The sequence below is a fragment of the Arvicanthis niloticus genome, chromosome 23 (assembly GCF_011762505.2).
Source record: "Arvicanthis niloticus isolate mArvNil1 chromosome 23, mArvNil1.pat.X, whole genome shotgun sequence".
NCBI classification, from domain to species: Eukaryota; Metazoa; Chordata; class Mammalia; order Rodentia; family Muridae; genus Arvicanthis; species Arvicanthis niloticus.
Genome location: NC_133430.1, coordinates 15,256,852 through 15,281,408, shown reverse-complemented (window position 1 = coordinate 15,281,408; position 24,557 = coordinate 15,256,852). Strand labels below are relative to the sequence as shown.

Sequence of the window (24,557 nt, the reverse complement as noted above, 5' to 3'; positions counted from 1 at the left end):
CGGATAGATGGTGACTGCCGGATGTGGTGCTGAGCTCCACTCCTGTCCCTCTGCCTGGATCCTACTGGCAGCCACCCGGCCCAACACCAGGGTTTTTCAGGTGGGAGGATGTGAAGCTGCTGCCATCTGCTAGGACTCTAGATGGGGGCCTTGGAGTGCCATAGTTTTTCCATCTGTCTGTATCTCAAACAGCTCACAGACTGACAAGCCAGAGCCTTGGCTTAGACCCTGAATCTGCTGATTGCTATGCTTCCTAGTTAAATGTAAGGAGGGAACCTTGAGCTGAACCACGCTTAGGAGCCTCCTCTGTACCTTTGCGGGTAAGCATCCCCAGGAGAGAGGATGCCAGCTTCTCTACAGACTTCCTCCAATAAAACATCAAGGGATGGCAGCCAAGCACAAAGCTGGAACAAAAAAAACCCGCAGGGACTTTGTCGTTCCTTCCCCTCCTCAACCTCTCTCTCATAAGGACCTCGAGGGTATGGGCACGGTGCTGCTTAGCCTTTCTGAGCCTAAAAGTCTTTTCCTTTTCTTAGCAACACTAGAATCTACTTGTGAAAACCAAGGATGCCAGAGGCAGCAAGGCCATCAGGAACCATCCAGTCCACTATACAGACAAAGAAACTGAGTCCTGGAAGAGAAAGCCAGAGCCTGCTTGAGTTATCAGTTCTTTAGCCATCCAGAAGCTTGCATTCTGAAAGGTCAGAAACGACCCTTGCTGAAGATCCTTGGGGATAGAGGCTAGGCTAGGCTAGGCTAGGCTAGGCTAGGCTAGGCTAGGCTAGGTGCAAGCTTTCAGCAAGGGAGCGTGCTGTTGGTACTGAAGTACCACCCTGCCTGGAGGCAGTTTCGCTGACATGCAGGGAGAACTCCCATGAAAAACAGTGTGTGCAGGTCTCAGCTTCTGGGTCCCAGAGGCCCTCAAACAGCAGTAACAACAGTGCTGGGCCTCTGAGCTCACCCGAACCGCCTGCGAACAGGACACCCGAGCCTGCCTCGCCTGTCTCATAGGAACACGGCAGCCAGGGGTTCTGTACTGGCCCTAGCCATCTCTCCAGCTCTGGGTTGCTTTTTTTTTTTTTTTTTTTTTTTTTTTAAATTTTATTTTAACTTCTATAGCAAAAGAGGAGTGAGAAGGAGGGTCATGGAGAAGGAGGGTCATGAAGAGTGGAAGAGAACTCAGGTATCAAAGTGACTTGTGAGCATCGGCCCCCTGCTAGTGATGAAGCTCTGGTTTCTATACCGATTAAACCAGTAGAAGAAAACCAACTTCCTCTCTCCTGGTCTGTGGAGGACACACTCTCAGGAATCTTTCAGAGCCCAACAAAACTAACATGTTCAGGGGTTTGCATGTCCTGAACCCACCCCCTGCCTAGCCCCTACGCCTGCCAGGAGCAGGACTGAGAACCTCAAGTCCAGAGCACCCAAAGCACAGGACTTCACAAGGGCAGGAATTCCATATACAATGTTTATTATACTCATGGGTACTCGAGCTGGGGGTCCTCCTCCCAGCCGGAAAGCTCATTGTCCAGTGAGGGATTTATAGGTGAATTCACTCCCAGAAGTTCTCCAGCTTAAGGCCAGGATTCCTGCCTGGGCCACCTTGCCCAGACCAGCTCTTCCCTGGCCCCAGGTTGAAGGTCTCTGGCTATGGCCAGAAGCAGAGCAGGTCTGCGATCCAATCCACTGAACAGTTTGAATCCACTCCATACACCCGGCTCTCACTTTGGGTGACACTCTAGTACAGACCCAGCAGGATCACACTTGTTCTGACCCCAGGGGGTTCTGGATGCAGGCCACCTGGGTTGTCATGGAAACAGTCCGAAGGCCACGTCTCCTCTTCAGGCTGGCTACTGTGTATTCTCATATTTCAGGTATCTGATTAGCCTGCCCGGGAGTGGCAGTGTGTCCAGGAGTTTTATCCGGTATTTTCCTATAGCCTTTCGAACCTGCAGCCGGCAGAGGTGAGCTAGAGGTCTCGGAGGTTCTAGGAAGAGGAGAAATGGGAGACGCACATTTATCATAAGGGTGCTTGCTGCTCTCCCCAAAACTGGGACTGGCAGAGTGCCTTCTTTATACCTTCAACCTGCATGGATTTGCACAGCCCAAAGTGGTCAGGGTAAAAGCCACACCCACTCCCCAGGCTCCTCCTATCACTAGGAAGCCAGATGAAGCAGACTGAGCCTGGCAGCAGAGCTGGAGAACTAACTCCCTGAAGGCTGTTCGACTGCTACTTGGTTGCTCCCAGACACATTATGCTATGATGTTTGCTTAGTCAGAAGGTGGAGAAAAGAGAGGCAGAGGGGGCATTCAGTAATAGAGTAATTTATTTGGGCACAGGAAGTAGTTTGTCAAACTAAATAAAGGATGCCATTCATTTATGCATCCATCTATCCATTCATCAAGCACATGCTGGACCACAGATGCAGAGGTGCCTTCTGGAGAATGTAAGAGGAGCCATGAGGAATGTTCCTGGTGGGGGACGAAGGCCAATGCATTCCCAGTGAGGAAGACAGCAAGTGCCTGCCTAGCTTAAAAGGCCATGGCAAGGAAGTGAAAGGCAAAGGAGAGTGAAGAGCAGAGGAGACCACACCCCCAATCGCACACCCACAGGACAGCAGAGGAGGTGGCACCCCCAATCACACACCCTAGTGTTTCTGACCAACACCTGGTGTTCCTGCCACTCAGGGCAGGAGGTCTCAGCCTCACTTCAGGAAGGCCCTTGATTGAGGGGAGAGAAGTAAAGACCACTGGATGTAGCACAAGACACAGAGAGCCTGGGGACTGGCTAACCTGCTTTCTCCCCAGAATAGTAATGTCATCTACAGAGGACCTAGCGCAGGGAGGCTGCCAGAGAAAGGTGGACTTTAAAGCTGTGGGTTCTCAGCCTGTGGGCCATTTGATTCATAACAGTAGCAAAATCAAAGCTCTGAATTAGCAATAAAAATGACGTTGCACCACAACATGAGGAACTGTAGCAAAGGGTCGCACCATTAGGAAGGTTGAGAACTTTTGCTTTAAACTAGTCAAGGCAGGCTTGAGAACGGTGTCTCACCTGCTAACAAGTACTTACTACAGTTCTGTCCTTGGGGTGGAGTCTAGATGTGAGTGATGACCCCTTTCTAAGGAAAGCATGAGCAAAGACAGAACTGGTGGGGCCCAGATCTGGGCATGGACTGCTCCACCCTCTAGCGGCCAGGGACCATGGTAGCAGCAGCCAATGACAGATCTGTGAAGGGTATAGCATGCCCTTCACAGGTGGTAGATAGGTGACAACTGCCCCCTGCAGCTGCCCACTGACTTCGTCAAAGGCATCAACTAAGAACTATTCACCCAGATCTGTGCCAGGGGGAAGATCCTGCAGTCTTTAAGGCTCAAGGGAGCCGTTGGGATCGAGAAGGAGTTGAGTTCATCAGAGTCAAGGTCTTATGGGGGACAAGGATGGAAGCAGCCTCGGTGGCATGGTGATAACTTGCTGCTGGCCAGTCTTTTGTGTTACCTGTCTGACAGACAAACGACCAGGGTCTAGCCTGCTGAGCCCAAGCTAACCAGGCTTCACCATCTGAGTGCTGGAAGGGTTTGGGCAGTGAGTCTGCCTTCTTTCTCTGTTCAGGGGTGACAGGCCACCCTGAGTGTCCCTACAAATGCAGCTCAGGGCTTGGGCTGCCCCAGGTGACCTGCCAAATCTGGTGGGGATGCAGACTCCAGATCCACACGGCACTGTGGAGTCAGGAGCTGTCCCCTGGGTGAGATCTAGATGTTTCAACTGCAAATACCCTAGGTCACCATCCACTCCTCTGCCTGCCGTTTTGCCTCTCAGGTGCCCCTGTATGTCAGCGACCGCAAAGTGTGGGTAATGAATCCATAGTTCCTTCAGGATACCAGGATTATATCAAACAGATTGAAGAAGGGAACATGTTGTCAGACCTGGGTGGTATCTAGCCTGCAACCACATAGCTGTGCAACTCTGGCCCAGATGACATGATCTCTCTGAGGCCCCATGGCTACCATCCCAGGGGTAGGAACAACACATTTCGAGAATACTGCGTAGCAGGGCGGGGCACAGCCTGCGCTGGTATGGGTCACAACTGCCTGAGGTCTGGGTCTCTGTGGGGCAGAAGATACGCTGGTAGCAGCAGCCACAGCCCTACCTGCCTTCTCCTTGATGACAGCCCAGTCCTCAAAGCTGTCGATGTGCTCCTTCAGTCGGGAGCATAGCTGCACGTTGCCGACATAGTCCAGAAGGACGTCGATGATGGGTCCCGCCCAGCGGCTCACTTCCGGGGCCGACAGGAACTCACAGAACTGGAATAGGAGCACACCACTCTTTCAGGTGAGGTCAGAGGGGTGTGGGGCAGGTGTCTAAGACCTGAAAACTTCCCTTCTTACAAACCCCTCCTCTCAGCACAAGCCCTTCTGGGAACCGACATCTACTACCTGACACGCAAGACGGACAAGTTAGGCTGGCTCCATCACTTCTCGGAGCCTCGATTTCCTTGTCTGTAAATTGGGCCTGTGGTATCCACTCCAAGGAGATTTTTAGGGATGTAAAGTGCTTTGTATGCAGTAGACAAGTCACGCATGGCTTGACTAGTCAAGTAGCTGGCTGTTAGCCACGAAAATGACCTCTAACAGCCAAGTGTTTCTAGTTTCGAGTTTCTAGCTTCATTTACGTTTTAAATTCTCACTTTTTTTTAACTGAAGATGAACTACGACATCCTTCAGTGTTCTGTGATTGATCCAAACCCTGATCCTTATATTTCATTTTATTTTTAAATTAATTATCTGTATACATATTTTGTGGCGCTATGCGCGTGAGTGTGAATGCCCTCACAGGACAAGGACGGGGGATTATGTTAGAGTTGAAGTTACAGGTAGTTATGAGCCAACCCTGGTGTTGCTGAGACCCCAAAACCAGTTCTCTGAGAGAGCAGGTACATGTTCTTCACTGCCGAGCCATCTCTTCAGGCTCTCTTTTGCTTTTTTATTTTGAGACAGGTTCTCACTAAGTTGTTAGAGATGACCTATAACTTACTCTGTAGCCTGGGCTGGCCTCAAACTTGCAACCCTCTTGCCTCTGTTTCTCGGGTACTTGGGTTGCAATAGGCCTACATCACAGGACTGGTTGTCCTGTGTCCTAGGAGCCTCCCTGGCCTGCTCTGCTGTCACCTTCCTGTCCACTGAATATCTGACATAGGTGACTGGCCCTGAAGTTCTGCAGTGTTCCCTCCTCTCCAGCCAATCTCTTACCCCACCGTGGGTTCCTTAAGGACCCCAAATCAAAATGAGGACTGCAGCATGCATCATTGGCATGAGCCGTGGAATCTGGCTGTTGAAGTATTAGCCACTGGTTCATTCTCCAACCAGCCAACATGGTCTCCCAGGCCATAACCACTCTCCCAACTTGCTTCCGAGGTATGGTTATCACCCTATCCTACCTTTCCTAAAACCCTCCTGTACCCTCCCTCCAGGCACCTGCACCACGCTGGGTGCCTTGTCATCCACGGGCGCGTCGTGGAAGCGGCTGGGTCGCGGGGCGGGTGGGTGTGGCCCGTTGCCGTACAGGCAGGAGAAGCAGGGCTCGCCATCGCAACCGAGGTCCATGAGGAACTTGAGTAACGACAGGCACTTCATGGCAAACATGATGGTGGCCGGGAAGGCGGTGGGGTGAGTGGCGATGTAGGCGTCGATGTTGGCGCCGTGGTCCAACAGCAGCTGCATGGTGCGCAGGCAGCCGTGGCGGATGGCCACCAGCAGGGGGCTGATGACGTCGCGGTTGGGGTCGGCGCCCGCCAGCAGCAACAGCTCGGTGGCGTACACATTGTTGTTGACCACGGCGAAGTAGAGCGCAGAAGTGCGGCGGTCCTCGTAGAGGCGCGCGCGCTCGGGGGCCAGAGGCGAGTTCACGTCGAAGCGCGCGGCCAGCAGCGCCTCCAGCACCGCGTCGTGGTTGCGCTCGGCCGCCAGGTGCAGCGGGCTGATGCCGCTACGGCGCACGCGCGTGCGGCTGGTCACAGGCAACAGCATCTGCACTATTCTGTAGGAGAACCGAGCGCGAGTTGGTCAGGAGACGGGGCGCACGGGCACGACACGGCCAGCAGAGGGCGCCCAAGGGCCTGTCTTGCTTAGTAGGAAAAGGTTGGAACTGGCTGGTGAGTTCTGAAAAAAGCCTCAGCCAGGTGGGCTGTGGCTTCAAGCATTTCGCATGGACTCACTCTAGCGTAAATAAAGAATGCTTGGGGATAGAGAGATGGCTCGGATGTCAAGAGCTCTGGATGATCTTCCAGAGGACCAAGTTTGATTCCCAGCACCTACAGGGAGGCTCACAACCACCAGAATTTGTAACTCAGGTTCCAGGGAATCTGAAGCCCTCTTCTGGCAACCACCAGGACCAAGCATACCCGTGGTGCATGAACATACATGCAGACAAAATACTGAGCCACTAATAATAAAGACATCAGTTCTCAGTAACCTGGAGAAAGTGGTAGAAAGCCCCTCACACTTTGAAGGACCGTTCTACTTTCTGCAGGAGGAAGCAGATAGAGCTATATACTGTAATCTGGTACCAAACCTTGCCCTGTTAGGGAAGAAAACACTGGGGATTCAGTTTTGTTTTATGAGAGCCCATAAAGCAAGTCTTGTTGTCCCCCCCCCCACACACACACTCTGCAGATGAGAACAGCTGAGACTTGGAAAGATTAAAGAACTTGCTGGGAGGGGCACTCTGGGGATGAATTATCCCCCCCTCCCCCATCTTGCTGCTCTGGCATCTGGTGGAACCTCTAAGCATGGTGAGAGGAGGAAAGAGAAAACATCTCAACCGCTCTTGCCCCAGACCTACTGTGCCAATGTGGTTCCTTCTCTCTCTTACAAGAGGCAGTTTTTTTTTTTTTTTGTTTTGTTTTTTTTTCCTGAATGTATAATTCCAGCTTCTCTGTCCTCTCTGCCCAGTTTTGACACAGAGAGCTCAGGCGGTCACTGCTAAGGCTGGAGCTCCCACTGCCCTGCTTCCTGACTATGGGAATGAGAACTGATCTCAGCACTTCACCTATTACCCTTCGTAGTTCTCCAGGTGACTCTGAGATTGCATTTGCATTACAGATGAGGACGCCCAGAAAAGGTGCATGACTTCCCAAGGAGACACAGTCAGGAAGTGGGAACACCAAGATTTGAATTCAGATTGTCCCATCCCTTTGGCCACACTCTTAACTACTCTCCTACTTCTGGTGTAGCAATCAGGGTGACAGCTGATGGGTCATGGGGTTTTGCAATTTTCACAGTGTGTCAATTTGCCTGGCCCATTTTGCCCTCGCAGTAGCGCCATGGCATACCCAAAGCACGCTGTGTCTATCTTTTTAACAGACGTGGCTCAGAAAACCAGTGACAAATCGGAGGTCGTGGAATAGCTCCAGGGGGTTGACCCCAGGACCCCTCATCTCAGCTCTTTACCCCAAGACTCTTCATCTTGGCTCTCATCCCCTGGATCCCTGCTGCCTTCCAGAACAAGCACTCAGCTCACACTGCTGATTTCAGGCCCTAATCCATCCAAGCCCTGCTGACAGGTGACCTCACAGCCTCCTATGGAGCTCTAGGGAGGAGGCCATGTCAAGGAAGGAGGAGGGGGAAGCAGGTGCCACCATCAGCCCAGTTCCCATGTCTCTTGATTCCTGGCACTCTTCTTGCCTCTGCCTTCCTGGAACCAGGATGCTCATGACCTCCTGCTGGAATCTCCGGGGACAACATTATTGCGTTCAGCGATGCTGAGTTTGGAGAAGCTCTGCCTCTGAAACCTCAAAAGGAAATTCACACACCCGGGGGAGCTAATTGCCTCCTAATTTCTATTTGTGCAGGCTCCAGGGGCTTGACCTCCTCCTCAGAGGTGCTGGTCAAAGGCAGGGCTGGGGCCCCTGGACCACCGCCATGACCAACAAATGCAGGGTAACATCCGTGACGCGCTCAAGCTCGAGAAAGAACGGGGACAGGGGTGGGCTGGGCGGCCGGCCCATGGGCTGGGATCTCTGCAGGCCCCAGCTGGTCTCCAACGATTCCTTGGCCAGGCCATGGAAAGGGGCAGAAATGTGGGAATTTGACAGTCTCTGCCCCAAGTCCCAGAAGCATAAAGTCAGCGACTTAATGAGTTATTGGGTCTTTGCATACTTCTCTAGGATTTAGCCGTCGAGGGTCAGTGTGTTGTGCTGTCCATCTATGACAGACACAGGGACAGTGCTGCCATTTTGCAGAGGGTGAAACAGAGACCCGGGGGTAGAGTGGAGAAGCAGCTGACTCTGAATAAAGGCAGGCAGTACACCAAGACAGAGTGGAGGCGCTGGGTACCCAGGGCCAGGCCTGTTCAAGGTGCCACACCTGTTTTTAATGAATTCTTTTTTCTTTTATCTGTTTTGAGACATGATCTCTTGGGGGCTGGGATGGCCTCAGACTCATACAGAGGCATGGATGATCTTGAACTTCTGGTCTTCCTGCCTCTACCTCCCCAGTGCTGTCATTACAGGCATATGCCACTGACTTAGCTCTCTCACTTCTAGCAGTGGAGACTGCCCGAGTGGACAACCCACTATGCAGATGACTCTTCTAGCAGACCATTTTGTGGGACTGAGGACAGGATGTAAGCAGGTGACTCCGAGAAATAGGTTAGGATGAGCTGACTTCCCCCAAAAGCCAAACAGACCCAGCCAGGGATGGTTACTGGGAGGCCCTGTACAGTATCTAGGGAGATATCTCAGACTGTTTGGCAGCCTCTGACTTAGGACATCACTCTAGATCCTCTCAGGTTTGAAAACTCGCTCTCCTGGCCCTTGGGCTGGGATCCCAGTGAAGACTTTACTTATGCAAGCATTCAGTCTTACCATGCTATCTGACTTGGGTTCTGATACCTTGACTTAACCCAGCCCAGGAACAGTGAGAAGGTGTTCAAGCTGGTTGTCATTAGTATGGGATCATGGGGGATCCTGGAGATCAGCATAGGCAATGAAAAAGCATCAGATCTCAGAATCACCTGGACCTGGTGACAACGGCTTAAAGCTGGGCCATCTCCAGCATGCCACTAACCTCTCTGAGCCACACACACATCAGATTCTGCTGAGGTATACTAGTGACAGTGACAATGAATCCTTCAAAGCGCCAGGCATCCTTTAAAGTGCTCTTCACAGTCACCCCCTTTAATTCAGAGGTGACCCCACAAACTGAGCCTTTTTTTGCCTCATGTATTCTTCATACACCCCAGCGAGGGGGGACTTGCACCCACACGGCAAAGCAGAACCTCACCGTCTCACTTGTACTTTTGTTGGGTTGGCACACAGTAGGCTGTTAAAAAGCAGTTAGAAGTCCATGTCCTGAGCAGTGACAGCAGACCCTGCCCTGCTGCACCAAGCTAGAGGAGACCTTAGTCAAAGGGTCATGGTGGCCTGACCCTTGGCGACAAGAGAGGTGCTACATTCCTGGAACTCACTCAGGCACTGTGTGGAAATCCTGGCACCCCACCCCAGGCCAGCCCAGTGCCATCATCTAAGGTGGGGCCTGAATCAGGGTTGTACAGCCAAGGTCAGGAGCTCCTGACCGCATTCAGGACCCTTGGCCACATTCTTGTCCATCTCACAGGGTCTTTGAAAATCGACCTGTTCTGCTGAAAATGAAATGACAGAAAATAGACACTGAAAATGGATGACAGAAAATGTGCCTGAGGGATGAGGATGCTAGGTTCCTCTTTCAGCCATGGCCCGACACACCCCGCCCAGTGTGCTGAAGAGCAGGCACATCTGGCAAATGGCCTCGGGCTCTAGGCGCTGTGCTTCAGGCCCTGGGTAGGCAGAGTGTTTTGGCAGGTGGCTGAATGCCTATGGAATGTCACATCAAATCCCTGCTCAGCCTGTGGGAGGCCAGCATGGGGAGGGCCTCTAATGCCACATGCCCAGGGTGTGAGCAAAGAGCAGTGGCCCAGCCAGGTGGCAGGGGCTGCTGGGAATCCAGCTTTAACCCTTCACTGGATAGCTCTCAGGAAATCGGTTGTGTGCGCTTACAGGAATGTCTGGGGCTCTGGGGAAGAGTGTAGGCTTCTGGGGCTTTTGCTTTATTTTCTGTTGCTGTCTCTTTCCCCTTATACATCCCCCTGCCTCACCGACAATGCCAAGCACAATCTGTTCTCTTTCTTTTGGGAGTCTGAAACATTACAGCATCTCCCAGTGCGGTGCCCAGGGCACATGGCACGGGTCTTCTAGTAACTGTAAATTGTCTTACTACACCATGGTGGTGAATGTTTCTTTTGAAAACCATCTTAAAGGGGGAAAAAAAGATGCACTTAAAAACTAATGAAAATTGTCTAAAATAAAAAAGAAAGCTTGCCAGGGTCCATGGCTGGGAACTACCCAACCAGTAGAAAATGTCCTAGGTGTGGGGCTGGTCCCACGGAGGCACGAGGCTCTCAGCTACCTGGTCAGTTTCTTGTTCTGTAAAAGGGGCCGTCCCACAGCTCAGCAATGAGTCCACCCTTTAGAAATGACCAGTGTCTGTCTGCAAGGACAACCAGCATCCTCCCCCCTCCACCTGCCAAGCATCCTTTCCTATTCACAGTGTGGGTGCTAAATTCTTAGCAATCGGCTGTCAGATGAGAGGCATGTTGGAGGCCAGAGAGGAGCTTACTCTGTGGTATCTAAGCCCCCGCCATGGCCAATGCTATGTTACTGAAGAAGGGAATGAGCAGGATCCTAGGAGGAGCCTTCAGTGGACACAAGAGCCAGCCCACACAGGCAGCCTCCAGTGCGTTCTGTTCTGGTCCTTACCAGGTCCCTTCTACTGGGGCCACCCTGGAGCTTAGGTCTCAGTGATCTCTCGTCATATCATGAATGTGTGTGGACTGTTCACCTCTGTGTTTGTGGGGGGAGGGAGTACATATGAATACGCACAGCTTCCCTCCCACAGACTGTTTCTAGAGAAGTTGAGCTTCCCCCACCTGAGCATGAAGTGCAGGGAAGGAAGTGCCCAGGGACTGGTCCCTCTCCATTGCTTTACACATCCTCACAAATCAGCTAGTTGCCCTGCAGGTTATCTCTGCATCCTCCCACCTCCCCAAGAAACAAACAAGCAAACCAAGGGAAAGTCCCCTCAAGCGCCATGGAAAGCAAGTGCCCTGTCCCACCCTGGCCTCCTTGGGCATCCCCGGAGACCTGGGCTGTGCATGGTGAGGGCTATGGACTGACCTATAGTTGCCCTTCTTGGAGGCAACATGAAGTGGGAGCAGGCCATCCTTGTTGGCTTTGTTAGCATCAGCGCCCTGTGTGAGGAGAAACTCTACCACGTCCTCGTGCTCATTCTTGCAGGCCTCGTAGAGAGCTGATGCGCTGTCACTGGCCTGCGTGTTGATGTCTGCACCTGGAGAGGGAGAAGTGGAGCCATGAACGATTCACTGTGTGGTGAGCACCTCCCAGCTAACCATGTGTGTGTGCTGGGCTATGCCTACTCTCTGAATCTACATGGACCCCTCAGATGTCAGAGGAAGGGTAAGTTCTTTATCACAAAGCCACACCTACGCTGTTTCTCTGAATCCATAGGGAGCCCTGGGAGGTCAAGTTTTTCATCACAGACCAGGACACAGAACATGAAAGGTCCTAGGATAATCCACTCATAGCTGTGAAGCCAAACTTGAACACATGATCAGAGAATGGAGCCCTCACTATGGGCCCTAGGCTGTGCCCTGACAGCAGCAGCAGCAGCAGCAGCAGCAGCAGCAGCAGCAGCAGCAGCAGCAGCAGCAGCAGATCCAGCTAAGTACAAAGCTCCTAAAAGGAAACCCTACTGACTGCTACTTGGATTTGGGATTGATGGTTTGTTTGGTTGGTCTGGGGCATCATCTCATGTAGCCTAGGCTCGCCTTGAATTCCATATGGAGCCAAAGATGGTCTTGAACTTTTGAACCTCCTGCCTCTAACTCTAGAGTGCTGTGATTACAGGTGTGAACCACCACGCTGCTTTATTCAGTGCTGGAGATTGACCCAAGGCTTTGTGCATGCTAAGCAAGCGCTCTACCCACTGAGCCACATCCCCAGTCCTGGCTTTGTTTCATTCTCCATCAGAAACAGGAGGGAACTGGCTTCCATCGTCCTCTTAAGGAACTGCCGAGGGACTGGAGAGATGGCTCAGTGGTGAAGACCAGGTACAGATCTTATAGTGGACACTGGCTTCAGTTCCCAGGACCCACACAGTGGCTCACAACCACCTGTACTCCAGCAGATCTGATCTGTGTGGGTACTTATACTCATATATACATCACACATGTGCACACACACATACACACATATACACACATACACACACAATACACACACATGCACATGCACATACATGCACACATACAATACAATACACATACATGCACACATACACACATACATTCACACACACACATACACATGCACATACATACATACACACATACACACATACACACATACTATACATATACATATAACATATATACATACACACATTCATATACACACATATACACCATACATACACATACATGCACACACACATACACATACACAGACACTAAACACTGAGCCATGCTGGTAGGAAGGGGGCTAAAGCCTGGTCGCGGCTTCCTGCCTTTATCTGATCTTCTACATCTTGTACATCTCATGGAGCGAGAGAGAGAGAACTGGTGTGCACATGATTTCTCTGCAGAGGGAAGTCAGCTTCATGCTGCAGACGCAGATGAGCTATGGTAGTTCAGTAAAGGCTGAGATCAAAGGCTTGTGTCAACCACAGCTCTGCTCTCAGAGCCGTCCACACCTCTCATCCTTCTGATTACTTCATTTTCAACAGCAATGGACTCGCTCGGGCCTTCTGAGAAGAGCACAGGCCTTGAGGGCCCATTAGGACCTTTAAAGGTTTTGTTTTGTGACTCCCAACCTCTAAGACCTCAGGCAGCTTTTAGAAGCCTCAGTTTACCTGTTACTTAGTCAAGAATCATGCTCCTGGCCTCTCGTGTTTACAACAAGGTGTAAATAAGGTAATAGAAACACAGTACCAGGCTCATAAGTCACTGCTGTGTGGACAGAGCTCAGGGCAGAGACTGGTCCTTCTCTCAGAGGGACAGTATACGGACACCTTTAACAAGCCTGTAAGCCCCAGGCTCAGGCTCCCTGGCGGGCCTAGGCTTGTCAACAAAGCAGCCTGCTCACCCAAGGAAAATATTTGTTTAGGAACCGGCTTTAACTCCCCTTGAAGGGAGCAGTCCCTGCCTCAATATTGGCCTGGAGAGAGGGGTTTCCCCTCCCCACACTGTGCCCTTGCCCTCAGTGTGGCCTGCTGGCCTGGGCTCCAGGACTCCACTGTGTTGTCAGAGTGTTCATCTCCTAGGCCGAGAGGCAGACGCAGGTCAAATTCAGGCTCTCATAGTTAGCAATCACTTAACCTGTCTGGGCCTCAATCCCCTCAAGTGTACAGTGGGGTTAGGATGGCACCTGGGCCACACTCTACCTATCAGTCATGGGTCCATGCTTAGCAGGAAGCCTGACACACAGTAGGTCCTCACTGATTTATTGCAGCCCAGCCCCAACCCCTCTGCATAGCCTCAGCCTCTCCAGTGTCCAAGATGCACCTTCCTTCCATTGAGAGGGAAAGGCAATCACAGGAGAGCTTGGAAAAAGTTGCCAAAATACAGTTTTCTATTCGTGTTTTTGGGGTTCTTTGCTACTGGAACATCATGGTGCAAGCAGTATGGTTTTAGTTTCTCCTGTTACGTTTTGTTTGTTTGTTTGTTTGTTTGTTTGTTTAAGGGAAAATAGTGCAGAGACCTGGTTTCAAATCCCATGTGTATGAATAACCTACTGTGTGATCTTGGACAAACCACTTTCCCACCCTGGTCCTTGGTTTTATCACCTGCAAGACAAGGATGTGATCTCCATCTGAGGTCTTTCTGGCCCAGCAGTGTGATCTGTAGTGTGGTTTGGGCATTAAGAGTCCAAGAATCTAGATAGCTGTATAACTAATTCCGTAGATAAGTCACTTCCCCTTTCCAGGCCTCAGATTCCTCTTTTGTGAAAGGAGGATGTTGAGCTGGATCTGAGATAGTAAGTCAGGAAGCACATAGCAGTTCCTCACCATAGCTCTACTGAATCCTCAACACAGCCCTGCGGGGCCCTGGATCAGAGGATGTCCACAGGACGACCCCAGCTGACCTCTGAGGTCCTTGGCAGCTGTTCTGCGTGACCACTCACCATGCTTGGCCAGGAACCTCAGGGCCTCCAGCTGCCCGCTCTGGGCAGCCACAAACAGGGGGGTGATGCTGTAGACATTCTTGGCCTCCACCTTCGCCCCGCCGCTCACTAGGATCTCCATGACCTCCAGGTCGTTGCGTGAGACAGACTCATGCAGTGCGGTCCAGCCCCTGTTACAGCGGTGGTTGGTGTCTGCGTTGTATTGCACCAATATCCTCACCGCCTCCGCGTTCTTTCGCTCACAGGCTGGACCAGGAGAAGTAAGACAGTCAGTGTGGCCCTGAAGGTTTGATGATTGACTTGTTTAATCTTTCCAACTACCCTTGAAGAACCCAATGTCAACACTGAGTCTATAAACGAGGCAGGCGGAACACAAAGATGACAAGTGATGACCCAGAGTCACACAGAGACTAAGAGTCAGAACTGGAATTCAAACCCAGGAAGTCACATCCAGAGACTCTGCCCCCTAGAATGTTCTAAAGTATCCCTAACTCATCATCCTTTTCAGAGTTACATCAGACACTAGGGCTGAAGATATTTGTACAGCAAAGGCTGCTCATTTAACTTGGAGTTATCTTCTGAGTACAACCCATCTTCCTCATCCTCCTCAAACCTCCTTTCCAACTTCTGGTCCACAGTTCTCACTAGGGGGATATAGAGGGCATTGGAGTCACCAAGGAATGTGAGACAATTAATGGCTTTTTGAAGCCTCCCTGGAGAGGGGACAGCAAACAGGGGAAGCAGCTGCCTAGGCTGTACCAAGGGATTCCTTTCTCCATCTCATGAACATCAGTCCTCTGTAAACCACACAGCAAAGTCTAGAGGAGGCTCAGGGGATGGGTCCATAAGAGACCACACTCAGGAGCCAGGAGCCTGGGGTTTTGGTACCTAATAGGTCCAAGGCCAAGCCACTGGACTGGTATTTAGCATGCTTCCTACATCTCTTTTTGAGACAGCTGAGGATCCAGGTAACAGCTAAGGGCCCCATAGAAAATATTTCCATGTCGAGTTCAGGTGCCTGCAGAGTATTATATGTGCTGGATGCCAAATCACAGATGCGCCTTTGGTCCTTACATATAAACTAAGAACACTAGCAACACGTACGGGTGTGGAGATGCATCTGGAGGCTTAAGGGAAATGTTTTCCCCAGCACATACGTACTCAACAGGTACCAGCTGTTGTGATGGGTTATCTGTCCATTGACACTGGACCTGGCTATTGCCACCAGTGCATACCTTTGAACTAGTGCTGAACTAGCCAGGAGGCTTTTGCTTACATAAACATAGCAGAGGTATGCACTCCTTCTCCTACTGTCTGGCCTCTTCCCATGCTGTTACAGAAGCTTAGCCAGCCGGTAAATTCCTTCCTGTTGGGGTTCAGCCTAGGCATCCCTCTTTGAGCACCCCTTCCCCACATTCCCATCCATCCCCTTGCCAAGCTCTGGATGCTTGTAGTTTGAGTGTGTGCCCATGCTTGATGTAACCCACAGACATATGCCCCATCTTTTGAACTTAAGTCTTCAGTGACAGCCCTCCCCACCCCACCCCCGACCTATGGAATATGCTGAGTGATCCCACGTGTAAATGCAAGATCTAATTAGAATGCATCATGCATCTTGGAGGGGTACTACCCTCTGCAAAGTGGATCCCTCAGAGCTGGGCATTCATGGGAACAAACTGAAAGCTGCCCACTTTGCTTCTGGACTTCCTGGCCCATGAGAAGCCCAGCCTAGACTTACCTTTGTAAAGTGGAGTCTCTCTGGATTTGTTAGAGATGTCAGGCTCTGCCCCTGCCTGGAGCAGTGACAGGAGGCAATCCAGGTGTTCTCTGCATGTGGCCAGGTATAATGCCGTCTCTTCCTGCAGTGTGCGCTGGTCAATGGTCCCTGGGTAGGCTGGGATACACCAGGAAATCTGTGACAGAAGGTACCACTCTCCCGACACACGTGTTCCGACTTTCTCACAGTTCTAAGGATGGGGATGGAACTGCTTCCTCTGAATTCTATTAAGCCCAGACTATCTTCATCTCATCCCCCATGACCTGCTTAGGTTCTTGGCTATAGAAATGCAACTAGATGCCACTTCCTCTGGGAAGCCTTCCCAGATTGAGCCCCTAGCTCTAAAGTGTCTATTTTTCCTCTGCCCTCTTAGCCACTGCTGGAATGGCCATATCTCATGTAACTTTTTCTCCAGGTGTGGTTGGTGAGAATTGGGATCATTCAATGGCCGGATCAATACCTGCCTGTTGGTATTATTAATCCTAATCTGGCTTAATAGAAAGATGAAATTTGGAGATGAGGCAGAACTAGCCCAGGGTCCCACAGTTGGTGGGAACACCCTTGGCAGTGTACAGGCACAGTTGTGCCTGAGCCTTTTCACACCAAATCAGCCCCTGGAACATTCTGGAACAAACTGGCAGTGGCTGTCCCAGAACTTAGCTCTTCCTTCATTCTTTTCTAGGAATTAGGTTTTCCTGGCTGAAAGGCATGGAGAGACAGCAGCAAGGGGCCAAAGCAGGAAGAGGATTGTCCATCCCATCCCCACCTCCAACCCCCACTCTCACTCCACCTACCCCCACTGCAACACAGTGATTTTAACTGTGTTTGTGGAGGCCATTACATGGCCTGCCCTGTTTACCAAGAGAGAGCCCTGTGCCCTGCTGGCCCCTCAGAGATGGTCCTCACCTTGCTGCAGGACTTTCAGGCAGCCCAGCTGGCCATAGTAGGCAGCCTCGTGTAGCGGCAGCCAGCCCTCCTTGTTGGGCTCTGCAAGATTCTTCCCATCCTTGATCATGACCTTCAAGGCTTCTTCATCCCCTTCCTTGATGGCCTTCAGCACCGGGTCCATAGCCCTGTGAGAGCAAGCGGCAGCCAATTCTCAGATGTAGGCAGAGGCAGGGCCAAGTGGCCTGGGTCCTGAGGGTAAACAGGACCTGCTGGAAGGCAAGCCAGTGCCTGCTCTGGGGTCTCTCCTCCTGTGTATTCAGCTTGTTCAGGGACTAATGCTTGTGCCCTCCAGCCAGCTCGCTGGATGCAAGCAAATTAGGGTGGGAACCCAGCAGCCCTGGGCCATTCTGTGGCTGAAGCTAATGTCACACCCAAACTGTTCTACCAGGGAGACTCAGGCATAGAGTGCTAACACTGGCTAACAACTGCAGAGGAATCTCCAGTAACTAGGGGCCTTCCCAAAAGATGGCCCTCTGATTTGTACTAAGCACAGCTACCTACAGGGCTGAATGATTGCAAGAGCTTCCAAAGTCAAGGACCTGCCAAGGTCCCTCCCTTCCCTGTTTCCCCAGCCTTCCTGCCTCTCCATCTCCCCATCGAATCCATTATCCCTACTCCCAGCTGCTGCAAAATGACAATACTTGAAGGATTAATAAATTAGAATCCTTCACAGTTTAAAACTGCTAAATGTCAAAAGATTTCAAGGCCATGGTGTCTTTGTTCGGCTCATTGAAGGCAATTTTTTTTCATTTATCCATTTCCTTATCTGTCTATTCTCTTCCATCTCTTTCCCTTTGTCCCCTGCTACCAAGTCAGTAGGGACCATGACTTCCTAGGATGCTGGAATCAGGAGCTAGGCTGGGTTTAAGGGGATCTCTAGGACCAGCCCCCAAACCCTCCCAGCGGCTTCCTCCAGCATGCTACACTTCCTCTTAAGTCTCGGCCTCTGGGTTATTAATAGCAGATACGGGTGAAGCCAGAGACCCAACAAGGACAAGCGACTGACCAGCTAGATCCTGAAGGTTCATCAACATCATCATAGCAACCTGCTTGAGATCCACTCAGGAGCAACAGGACCAACCCCCATCAGTCTCAGGGAGGGCCCCACGGGGTATGTGGTCACTGCTGAAGTGGAGGGGAGTGGGTTGGCTGGTCCTGCGGCCTTGGTGAGGGGGTGGCTTCCCACTATGTAATACTTGCTGTCAGGACCCACCAGATAGAACGGATCTCCCCAGCTGGGGTCCACAGATCCTGGGACCCTCAGTGTCGTACACAAGAACAGCTTCCCCATGAGCTCAGACAAAGTCCCCACCCCAAAGAAGGAGAGGCTGCCAGGCATGTTAAACCACCAAGGATGAGAAGCAAGTTGCACAGGGCCTTGGAAGACAACTTTGTCTTCCCCAACCCTGCCTTGCAGAAAAGGGAGACGGGGGGTGGAGGCAGGCCCTCCTATAGCAGACATGGGGGGATAGGCTGAGGATAGTACTGGGGATAGGGGGATAGTACTGAGATTAGAACTGGAACTTTCTTTTTTGTCAACCCTAAAGCCCCAAGGTTGATGTGGTCCCCATAGGGCTTGGAGAGGCTGAGAATGAGAACTGGCTAGCTGTATCCTCCTCTCTGCCACACAGAAATGGGGTACCAGCAGAGGGACCCTTTTTTTCTTTTAACTGCTTTTAGGGTCACTCTGAGCCAGAGCAAAGAGGGAGGTACAAATGTCCCCTTAGCTCCATACCCCTGGCAGAACCCCCTCCCTTGGCCCCAGTTAATTGATTCGTTCTGGGCTTTGGCACCTGGCCCTTAAATGAAGTGTTGTGGTTGGAGATTTGCATGTGCACAGATGAACCCCTGGAGGTGGCATGGGGAGACACAAGACAGGGATAAACAGGAGTGAAAGCCAACTCCTCAACTCACCCCAAACCCCAGTCCTTTGAACCTCTCCCTCTTGCTGGAGCCCCAGATTCAGAGTCCCGTGGGACTCCTCCCGCTGCAGGGTCACAGTCTCCGAGAATATCTGAGGGGTCAGTCCCAAGCACAACCTGAATGCTACTCCTAGCTTGGATCAGTCTGTGGCTCCTGTGCCTTGCTCTGATGCTCTGTGTCAGAGCATTAGAATCTTGTCACAGCAGGAAGGTGATCTAGGGCTGCAAACCTGCCCCTCTCCCTGCTGCCTCAGCTGGAGGTGTGAGCTGGGTGGTCTTGGGGCCAGGTGGGGAGTCACTTACGCCATCTGGGAGGTCTTGAACAGGTTGCTGCTATACTTCTGCATGACCCCCTGGAACAGGCCCAGGGGTGCTCGGGCCGGTGGGCTCTCGGGAGACGAGGAAGATCTGGAAGGTGCAGAGCCAGAGTGAAACAGAGCAAAATACTCTGCATAGGAGAAGCGGGTCATGCTGGAGCCAGTAAGGAGGATGGAGGGAGAGCAGGGAGAAAGAGTCTAAGTGACAGACAGACACAGGGCTCTGAACCAAAGCAGATGGCCGGGTCCTCTCTGTGTGCTGGACACAGCTGCTGTGTCTCTGGATTATTTTTGGCCCTTGGAGGAAGCCCTTGGAGATTTAAATGACCATATAAGACAACAATGAGGTTAACCTCGCCCCCGCCCCCACTGCCCCCCTCCTCAGCCAACCACAAGGGCGCAGATATGAAGCAAGGTGACATTCTTCACCAGGGAGGATGTGAGAAGCGGCTGGTCGGTGGCAGGCATCAGGATGAAAGGGTGTTGGGGGGGGGGTCTCAGTGGGGCCAGAGAAGAAATTCCTGGACAAGCAAGGGAATAGGAGAGCCACTCTGAGAAGCCAAGACATGTGGACCCTCCACCTCACCTTCCTGCTGGCTTCACATAAGAGGACTGTGTACCCATAGTCCTCTTGGGACCCAGTAGCCTAGAAAATGTGTGTAAGGAAGGTCAGATAGTGATCTAAACCCAGACGCCACTTGTGTGACCTGAAGACAAGCTCACTTTCCGTGTTCCTTACTTTTCCTACCTGTGTAATGGGAAGAGAGAAGAAGCCCTTGTCTCAAGAGCCAGTGTGAAATGCTTAGCTGTATTGTAGAGCAGTGTCCCTCAAAGGCTTATGTGTTGAAGGCTTGTCCCCTGTTTAGTAGCATTCTATGGGGTGCCTTGGGGGGAAGTGGCAGGGATAAAGAGGGCTCTGTCCTCAGTCTTGGATTCTGATCCACTGACTAGTTCAAGTTGGATGGTGAGACAGGTAGCTTTAATTGTCAACCTGACACACAGCCTGGACTCAGCTGGGAAGAGAATCTCAGATTGGCTAAATTGGGTTGGCCTCTGGGCATGTCTGTGGGTGTTAAGTCATACTGATATGTGAAGACCAGGTCTACTGTGGATGGCACCAATTCCTGAACTATATAAGAGTAGCGGAATCGAGCTGAGCACAGGCAAGCATGCAGAGGCATTTCTTTCTCTCCACACTGCCAACCATTGTGATGTGACCAGATGTTTGGGGCTCCTGCTGCTGTGATTTTTCCCTCAGTGATGGACTAGAACCTGGGATTGTAAGTTGGAGTGAGCACCTTTTCTACCAAGTTGTATTTTGACAGAGTATTTTTATTATAGCAACAGAAGAGGATGACAAGAGGATGGATGGCACTGTAGGGAGGTGGTGGAAATAAAGGACATGCCACCCAGGTGAAGGGAATGGGTCCTCGGCCCCTTTCTCTCTCCTTCATTGCTTCCTGGCCTAACTATGAGGCAACCAGACTCCTAAGCCACAAATTTCCACCGCCATGATATTCTGCTATACATTGAACCTGTAATAGTGGGCTACTGGCCACGGACTGAAGCCACCGGAACCATGGACCTGAATAAATCCTTTCTCCTTTAAGCCATGTCTCTCAGTCTTTAGTGGAAGAAGAAAGCCAGCTAACACAGAAAGAGGACTTGACTCAAGCCAGGGTTTCATTTTGTTCTTATTATACTGAGCCTGGATCCCACACTCCCAGAAGGTCTGATGGAAATGGAGCAGCCAGTCCCCTCTGCTCCTGCCCGGGGATTCGGGGACAATAGACTTCACTCTTATCATCACCCTTATCATCTCCTAGCAGGCCGACCTGAATACCAAGCGCTCTCTCCTTACTGCCCAGACAGCAGTGGGGCATTGTCTGTGGAATCTAGAATTTCATTCTGAGGCTGGTACCCCGTGAGGTCCGAGTGCTGTAATAAGGACCTCGGGAAGGATCCTGACCTTATACAGCAGGGCAGGGTAGGGCCTCAGACTCTGGATCCCTCAGCAAAGCCAGCCTATGGTGCAGAGTAGAGGCCTTCAAGAAAAAGTGAAGAAGAGGCTTGGTTCAAAACAAGCTGAAGCCTGGCCATTCGTGTCCTCCATGTCTCTGCTCTTCCTGAATCCCAACTCATTACATCCTTCTGTAATATCTCCATGCTGTGTAAGGCATGGATGCCCCCAGTCAGTACTTTTCCTTCTGTTCTTATTAAGGTGGACATTAATATTGCTGCCTTTCACAAATGAACAAGCTGATGGTGGGCACTGCTCAGAATCCCACCGGCAGGTGAACAGGGCTGAGGACCAGACAGCTCTTAAGACTGCCCCATCCTCCAGGGCCTGGCTTCCTCTTGCTTTCTAACCCCCGTTCCACTCCATGACTCCACACTGGTTTTGTGCCTTTGGCTGTATATAGACTCTCCCCAACTTTGTGCCTCTGTTTCTTTCTTTACTTGCAAAGTGGGATCAGGACCAAACTGGGGGTGGGGAGAGTGTATCACTATCTATGTGGCTGAAGAAACTCAGTGTGACACAGATTCAAGAGCCATCACCCAAGATAAAGATGTGCATAGCCTGTCTCCCCTGGCCTGGCTGCACTCGCCCAATGCTCCCCTCTCTCCTCTTGGCCCCCTAGGAAAGCAGCCTTGGCCAGGCTATCTCTGTAGTCAGCAGGTCTGAGCTCTCCACGAAGCCCCCAGATTCCCAGTCCATGTGGCTTCTAGTCTCTAGCTACCATTCAAATGTTTCAGCAAGATGATACACACAGGTAAAAAGCTACCACCTTCACCTAAATTATGAGGACCATCCCATGTGAAGTGTTGACAGCAAGGATTGTAGCTGAGCTGAGGTGACCCAAGGATACGGTTGGATCATGGTTGGATCATGGATCACCAGTATGCAAGACAAATTTCTCAGAGCCCTTCCAAGCACCTTCCTGCCACCTCCCAAGACAGCAAGGGTATGTCACTCTCATTCTGGCAGAATGAAGAGGCAGACATTGATAGGTCCCACAATGTGCCGGCTCTGGATCTGTTCCAAGCCTGGTGTCAAGGACTGGGATTGCAGACCTCTGGGTTAGCTATTGTGGGTCTTTAACTGCTCAGAGGCCACAGGTGCGTGACAAGGCTACACACCCACAGAGCTGCAAAGAGGGGTTGAGATCACAGCAGAAAAACTTGTTCTAGGAGCGCTGAACTTGGGTTGCATGACCTTGGTCTGGGGGTCAGCCGTGTGGCTGCTCACAGTACCCAAGCTCTGAGTCTCAGGCTGGATGGGAAGTCAAGAGTCTTTTGTGCTTTCAAAGCAAAGTTGAAGGCCCCACTTCCCCTCTACTGGCTGCGGCAGGGGAATTCCCAGCAGAGCTAACCGCTGGACTGAGTCATCTGAGAGGAAGATGCTTCCGTGGGATGTGGCTACAGGTTATGACCTAAAAGAGGTCCAGGTAGGGCTTGTCCTTCCTGAGACACAGCAAGCACAACTACTGGGCCTGCTATGCAGTGGTCCTATGTACCTTCAGCCTTTGCCCTCTTCAGGCTGCAAACTTGGTGGAGGGGGTAATGGGTGTGACCAGGTGCCAGGATGGCCCCAGCACAGCCTGTGGTTTGACTGGAGTCATCTGCAGCCATGCACCCCATCCCAAGCAAGTCCAGGTTTATGGTTCCCTCCTTCATCTTCTGAGAAGAGCAACCTTTAATAAAATGCAAGCATTTGAAGGCTTTGAACATCATCTAGTTACTTCTCCATAGTAACCTCAGGCTCTCTTGGTCAGGGGGTCTATGGACCCAAGTTCCCCATTAGATAGGAAGAAAGGTGTGCCTTTTGGGAGCTCTTGGGGCCCAGGCTTGCCAAAAGACTTTCAAAACTGTTCTACTTTGTCCCTTTACCTGGTTGTGGGGAGATGGCTCTAAAAAGTGACCTCATGCTTGGGGAGGGGGGTCCTATGGTTTCCTTTTCTAGGACCCTGCACTCCATTTTAAAGACAATGGCAAAGTACATTCCCAAAGTATATTCTTGGCTTCGAATTGTTTATCTGCCTAACAATATTCACTAGGCACCTACAGTAACAAAGGCACCAAGGCACAAATGAACAACATCCCCTAGTCCCCAAGAGGTCTTATCACTGGGAAGCTCTCAGGAGACTCTCCTAGCTTGACACAGAAGCTGTTCTGTGGAGCTGGGGTAGTTATGAGGTTGGGGCCCCAGGGACTCCTCACCTAGGGAACAGGAGGGGGAAGAGGAGGAGGAAGAAGATGAGGAAGAGGAGGAGGAGGAAGAGGAATATATTTTAAGATGAGCAAGCTCCAGCTATCGCCATTTTGAAAAGGGACGGTAAGGAGAGGTTAGGTCAGGACTCACTGAGATGGGGCATCTAATTTGAAGTCATTGCATAGGCAGTAAATGACACAGAAAACATTGAACCTCCAAACCCACCTCCCTTCTCATGACCTCTTGTTCTTCTTCCCACCCATGCACTTGTTTATAAGTGGCCGTTTGTTAGATTGGTCAAGACTAGGCTACAGAAAGCAGAGCAGGCACTTGAGACTCTGAATGAACGTCACAGGTCCCTGGCAGAAGCAAGCAAATTAGGCTTCCAGGTAACATCCAGGGCCATCCATGCAGGAGCCACCAGGACAGAGAATAAATGGTTAGGGCAGGATTCACTGAGAAGGGGATGGCTAACCTGAGACCCAAAGGATGACAAGGAGCCCCTTGAAGCCTATATGATGTCCTGGGTCTGTTGGATAATACTGTAATATTCAAAGATGGAGATGTGCGGGGCTCTTAGGTCCACACATGAGTCTAAAGCCTGGTTCAAGGTGGGGAGAGCAAGAGGAAGCCTTTCTGCAGAGTCAGCAGAACCTACAGACTGCCTGGCCCCAGGGGGGTGCTCCTGAGCTGCAGAGGAGGCTGCAGGCGCTCAGTGATGTGTGGTTCCTCTAACAGTCCTATCCATCTCTATCTGATCTTCTCCTGAGAAAGAGGAACCTGCATTTGACTTCAGCTAAACCAGCCAAAACAGGAACCGGATGAGCCAGGTCCCTGCACAGGGTTTCTGAGGCCCCAGTGGGATGTGGTCAGGGCTAGCTTAGGAGCCTGAAGGCTTTGTTCTCCTCCCCACTGTCCAAGGAGCCTGCCTGACATCCCTGTGAAAAGGGCCTCTCAGGACAGGGTGCTCAGGCCTTGGCCCAGCTTGTTGGATACAGGTTAACTAACATTAGCAAGGAACAGTGTGACTTGGTGTGAGCATTGATGGTTGTCAACCCGGGGACAGGGCTGAGATGGTTCATTTCCCATTTAAGAGTCATGTCTGCTATGGCTCACCTTAGCAAAACCTGTTAGACAAGGAAGCAG

At 51.4% G+C, this 24,557-nt stretch overlaps 1 protein-coding gene across 1 annotated transcript in view; it reads right to left on the bottom strand.

Annotated features, from left to right (window-relative positions):
* Nucleotides 1–1,450: 1,450 nt before the first annotated feature.
* The window catches only part of Asb2 (ankyrin repeat and SOCS box containing 2), a 35,274-nt gene continuing 12,167 nt past the window's right edge, over nt 1,451–24,557 (bottom strand). The window contains exons 3-10 of the mRNA XM_076921319.1: nt 19,185–19,289; nt 16,918–17,084; nt 15,973–16,128; nt 14,235–14,480; nt 11,211–11,382; nt 5,476–6,037; nt 4,152–4,305; nt 1,451–1,987 (exon numbers count right to left, since the gene is read on the bottom strand). Of these exons, the coding sequence (XP_076777434.1) occupies nt 1,851–1,987; nt 4,152–4,305; nt 5,476–6,037; nt 11,211–11,382; nt 14,235–14,480; nt 15,973–16,128; nt 16,918–17,084; nt 19,185–19,289 (1,699 nt within the window). The 3' untranslated portion in view covers nt 1,451–1,850. The remainder of the gene's footprint in view (nt 1,988–4,151; nt 4,306–5,475; nt 6,038–11,210; nt 11,383–14,234; nt 14,481–15,972; nt 16,129–16,917; nt 17,085–19,184; nt 19,290–24,557) is intronic.